Source organism: Adiantum capillus-veneris, chromosome 11, assembly GCF_014529385.1.
Source record: "Adiantum capillus-veneris isolate H3 chromosome 11, ASM1452938v2, whole genome shotgun sequence".
NCBI lineage: Eukaryota > Viridiplantae > Streptophyta > Polypodiopsida > Polypodiales > Pteridaceae > Adiantum > Adiantum capillus-veneris.
In genome coordinates this window covers 44,716,082-44,721,924 of record NC_140941.1, presented here as the reverse complement: position 1 = coordinate 44,721,924, position 5,843 = coordinate 44,716,082, and the positions used below count along the sequence as shown (strand labels likewise).

General features: G+C 41.9%; 1 protein-coding gene across 1 annotated transcript; it reads right to left on the bottom strand.

Annotated features, from left to right (window-relative positions):
- Nucleotides 1-600: 600 nt before the first annotated feature.
- On the bottom strand, nucleotides 601-1,773 carry LOC147447177 (16.9 kDa class I heat shock protein 1-like). The gene is made up of 2 exons (XM_086524269.1): nucleotides 1,412-1,773; nucleotides 601-1,213 (listed from the first exon to the last, which is right to left on the bottom strand). The coding sequence occupies exons 1-2, from the start codon at nucleotides 1,623-1,625 to the stop codon at nucleotides 897-899; spliced, it is 531 nt and encodes a 176-aa protein (XP_086380395.1). The 5' UTR covers nucleotides 1,626-1,773; the 3' UTR covers nucleotides 601-896.
- Between the last annotated feature and the right edge of the window lie 4,070 nt (nucleotides 1,774-5,843).

The window sequence follows — 5,843 nt, the reverse complement described above, 5'->3', positions numbered from 1 at the left end:
TCTCTGCCTATACTAATGCTCATGAGCATGGGGATGAATTCATGGTACTCTCTCAAGAGTCTGTCCCAACTCCAAAGTGGGAATTTGTTAAAAGGTTTGGAGCTAGGTTTGGTCTCTTTTTTTTTTTTTTTGAGGCGGTGCACGGGGTAGAAGAACCGATTGTTGCGGCCCACCTCGGGCCATCGAACTGGAAAAGCTTTTTTTTGTAGTTCAGTTTTGTTTGGAGGGGATGTAATGGGTTTCATGTTACTATTTGAGGCAAGCTCAATTTTTCTTGGGGATTACAGAGAAATTAAGATCATTGTTTAGGCAATGCAAGGGAGAGACGACGGACCCGCTGCGTGTGAGGTTTATAACAATTTTTGGTTTATAACAATTTTTGAGCACAATCCTATGAAACACGAGGGAAAATAAGAAACACGGAATTGGAACAGGCGAGAACTGCCATTACTCGTTGTCACATGTAACAGGAACTGGAACGGGAAACGGGAATGCTGAACAAAACTGGCTCTTCTCTGTGGGAGTTTAAGTCTTTTTGAAATTAAAGATTAAAAATCATAATAATGTTGAAATTTTCACTAATCCAAAACCCTCCCTCCAAGAACCAAACACAATAAATACATTAGCTTTGTAGCTCAAAATCTGTGTTATGTACAATCAACCCTTTTGCTTGCCTTCATCTTCTTGTCACCACCTAGCTAGGTACATGTTTGTGCACCACAAGTTCCATTGTAAAAGCTGGCAATCCAGGTCTTCAATTTTCTTATTTGCTGTTGTGCAGAAGGTATGCATTGGACTCAAAAGCTTATTTACACATGCTTCATGCCAAAAACGACACATATTCATGCATGCACAAGAGTTACTACCTACAGCATGTACACACACATTGGGGCTGCTCATTTAGGTGCATCGCCTTCCACTGCGCCACCAGCTGATCCGCCACCTCCGCCCCCGATTTCAATCGATCTCGGCTCCATCTTCCTCTCCTTCGCTTTGGATATCACCAGCTGAAGAACTCCATTGTTGAACTTGGCTTGTATGTTGTTGGTATCCACATTATCTGGTAGACGGAATACCCTCATGAACTTGCCCGTGGCCCGCTCGACACGATGCAACTTATCCCCTTCGTTTACCTCCTCCTTTCTGTGCTCCCCACTTATTTTGAGAATGTTTCTATCCTCGAGTTCGACCTTTGCATCATCCTTGGAGAGTCCTGACTTGGCAGGATGCACAAAATGAAGCTTTACAAATCAAGAGAGAGACAGAGCAGAGTACAAGGAGGAAGACGAAAACGACAGTGGTGTGGTAGGCACGGGTTGGTATAACATGACATGGAAGTACCATAGAAGAAACAAAAAAAACATCTGCAACAAAGCAACCCTGCTCAAAATGCAATGACAAAAAGCCTAACCGGGGAGATCGGCGGTGATGATGTGAGCATCCTCGGTCTCTTTCCAATCGACACGCGTGTTCATCAGGGCTTGGACATCCTTAGCGAACGTGAATTCGGGTTGGTCAGGTACAGCTCTCCAGATGGAGATGGAGTTGCTGGGGTCCCAGAAGGAGGAGCTGAAAGGATCCCATATGGAAGAGGATCGTCCACCAAAGAAAGGACTCAACGCCATTTTTCCTGCGTCTAACAAGCTTCGAGGCAGGCCACACAGACGCGCGCGCGCGCGCACACAACGATTTCACAGAATGCACGCAAATTTACGATGCAAGAAATACAACACGCACACCCCTACTTGCCTTGCTCACATATAGCAAGTCATGGCCATGCCCTTCTAGCCAGGCCTAGAACTTCCGGGAGCGTACCTTTAGTTCGATTGCTTTAGGCTTTAGAACTTAAAAGATAAAAGATGCATCAAGCCTAGGGTAGAGGGGCCATATTACCAACAACGAAGCGCTCGGCGCCATTTCTCTGTGCTGCATGAACAAGGACACGCGCAATAAATAGCGATACTCAAGAGCAATCTGCACCATAAAGCTCGAAGCAATCGACAATGTACAGCTCAAGATGGACCGCTCTCTCTTGAGTCTCGTGTATCAAAACACTGGCACATTAGCAAGAGTGGCTCGGGCTAGTTTCAAGGCGACGTTTTCTGGCTATGACTGAAAATGTAGCTAATTGTTACCATACATATGTGGTACTGATGTGTGTGAACACACTTAGGACCGCCAGGGCATTTTTTCCCTCACTAGGAGGTTTTTGCCCCCGTGCATTGTATATAAGTCCATCACTTTAGGGCTATCTCATCTTTCATTGTGCACTAAGCAATACCTACTCTCCGTTGTGTGCCTTGAGCTTCTTCATCTTCTCCAAGTTGTGTGTGTTTCCCTGCAACCCTATTTTCAACAATTGGTATCAAAGCAGGTCGCGTTCTCCAGGGCTTAGTCGCCAGCATCACCAACACACACCTACTCACTTTCTCAGATTTTTGTGAGATTTGGTGAGCGTCAGTAGGTCAACAAATACTTCGGATGATCTCATAGAGCTTAGTCTACTCAGATTTTCCATTCGGGCTCATTTCGGCCTCCGGTTCCACTATAGGTAGTACTATGCAAGCAATTTTGTCATTTTGTACACAATTTCTATATGTGCCATTTTTTGCATAACATGTCCCTTATAGTCTTGTTTAGGTTGTGCTATATAGCACACGTTAGTCCGGCTTCATTTCTCCTCTTTTCACACAATTTTCACATCAGGTGCAGGCATTCGCCACGACTGACAACAACACATATGTGTTCGAGATGTTTGATGCTGAGGATAAATTGGATGGGAACAATTACCCGATGTGGTCTTACATGATGCAATATGTTCTTGTGTCAAAGGGCGCTTGGAATGTTGTGTAGGGCATTGATGTACGCCTTGGTTCTGAGGATACAGGCGATGTTGAGGAAGTTGCAGGTTTTGGTGGTAGGGTTGCTACTTCCATAACTATTTTGACTACGCTTGAGCAAGCTCATTGGGATGTTAGAGATGCGTTGGCTCATGCATTGATTGCGTTATCCATAAAGCACACTATTATTCCTCACATTCGTTCAACTAAATCTGCAAAACAGGCTTGGGATATTCTGACTGGTCTTTATGCAAGTCACAATGAGGCTAAAATTGCATTGTTGCGTAAAGAGCTGGAGTCGAACAATGCATGAGGAAGATAAAATGGACACTTTCCTTGCTGGTATCAAGGATATTAATGAGCGACTTATTTTTGCAGGCGAAGTCATTTCTTTCTGACAGTTACCTCGTGCAGATTGTTCTTAATGCTTTGCTAGATTCTTACCAAGCTTTTGCTAGCACTTGGAGACTTATGACCCAAGGAAATCCGGAAGTTGTCAAGTTTGATACATTATGCACGTTCTTGTTGCAAGAATCACTTTCAAGAAAAAATAGGGCTAAACAACGTGCAGTTGAATAGGCCTTTATTGTTGCTCAAAGAAAAAGTGGTAATAGCAATGTAGCTACTTCTCATGGTTCTTCAACGAGTGGCAAATCACTTGTTTCCAATGCTTCCAGTAGCAACACTTCGTCTGGGAATTCTGGGGGCAAAAATAAGATGCATTGCCATTATTGTAAAGCTAATGATCACTTGATCAAGCAGTGTCCTAAGTTGAAGGCAAAAGAGGCTAAGAAGAAAGAGGTTGATTCCACTACAAGTGAAACTATTGTAGAGTCTTTTGTGAAAAGGGATTGTGATGTTGATGTAGATGCAGAATGGGATTTTAGTGCAAAGTGCACTTATGATCCTTCTGCCCATGATGCATGTATGTCAGCTATTGCAGATGCTCGTGTGTGGTACTTTGACAGTGGTGCTACGAAGCACATTACCTCTCATTGTGACTTGTTTACCTCTCTCGAGGATGTCCCTCATGGGAATTCAATCACTTGTCCGAACAATGCCTCTTCTCCGATCAAGAGAGTTGCAAAGATTGTGTTGGCTGCTGCAAATGGCAATTCTTTCACACTTGTTGATACACTTTATGTACCTCGGATCAAGAAGAATCTTTTGTACATATTTGCACTTGCTAGATTTTGTCTTGTTGTCAAATTTGTGGATGATAGATATATAGTTCATGATCTCAGTTTTGGTCATGAAATTGTTGTCTCTGGCATTTTATGTCATGGGCTGTATAAGCTCACTTTGTATGACAAGTGTGGGTAGAATTTTGCAAATGCAATTGCGGATTAAAAGGTCTTTTTGGATGTACAACTTTGGCATTAAAAAATTTGGGCATTTGAATTTTGCTAGTTTGCTGCGTTTGCAAAATTTGATATGGTTGCTTCTTTTCCGCCTCTGAAGCACTTGTGAAGCATGTTTGTGAATGTTATATTTTGGGTAAGATGCATCGTTCAAAGTTTCCAAAGGATTGTTCAACTAGGGCTACATGCAGGTTGCAACTTGTGCATAGTGATGTTTCGGGACATGCAAACTCTGTCCTTGGGCACTTGCCTTTACTTCGTGACTTTCATTAATGATTACTCCAAGAATGCATGGGTATATCCACTTAAAGCAAAATTCAAATTGTTTATGTGCTTCAAGGAATTCTTGGTTATGGTTGAAAATGTCTCTAAATGTACTAAGGGCACCATCCGTTCAGACCGAGGGGGGAGTTTATGTCTCATGAATTTAATGCATTTCTTGCTATTCGTGGGATAAAATACCAATATACAGTGCCGTATACACCTCAATGAAATGGTGTTGTTGAAAGGGAAAAAAGGTTGCTTACGAAAATGGCACGATTTATGGTCAAGAGTCAAGCTTTGCCACATTTGTTTTGGCTTGAGGCCATCATGTGTGCTAGCAGCCTATTACTGATGCAAATATACATGATGGACTTGATGTGGAAAGGGATGAGAATGAGTAGGCTAGAAGTATGCCAAAATGGCTAGTGCATACTTTGTGTGATAGTAAATTGGATGCACCTTTGTCTAGTTGTACTCGTTTTGTCTAGTTGTACTCGTTTCAGGTTCTCGCCATGCATCTTATGCATCATGTTGTTATGCTTTGGCTATTTTTAGCTTATGTGATGTTGAGGAACCTCTGTCTTTTGATGAAGCAAAGAAATCCTGAAAGTTGGATGGCTACCATGCAATCAGAATATGATGCACTTATAGAAAATGACACATGGACTTTATGTGATTTGCCTTCTGGCAAAAAGGCCATTGGTACAAATTGGGTTTACAAGTTGAAACGTAATCCGGATGGTGAGATTGATTGCTATAAGGCTTGACTTGTTTCAAAGGGTTATGCACAACAAAAAGGATTATGAAGAGACTTTTGCTCCCACTTGCCGTATGACAACTATGCATTTTCTATGTGCATTGGCAGCTCATTTTGGATGGGATTTACATCAATCAAATATTGTTATTTCTTTCTTGAATGGTGACATATTTGAGGAAGTTATGTAACGCATCCTCGTGGTTTTGTCAAGAAAGTTCAAGAGGATAATATGTGCAATTTTAAGAAATTTTTGTATGGGTTGAAGCAGTCTCCTCATGCTTGGTATGAAAAAGCTGAAACGAGGCTTTTGTAATAGTCCAATAGAAAGCACATTGTATGTAAAGCGTGAGGGCGATGTATTTCTCATTGTTGTTCTATATGTGGATGATTTGTTGATCACTGGTAAGAATGATTGCTGAATTTAAGGCTGATTTGAATGCTACTTTCAAGATGGAAGATTTGGGGCCATTGCATCATTTTTGAACTTGAGGACTACAAGCCTATTCTATTCATATGGAAACAGGTTTGAAGTTGAGTGTTCATGATGTTGGTGATCCTGGCAATGTCACTCTTTACCAAACTACTACTGGATGCCTTATTTATGTATGCAATACAAGGCCT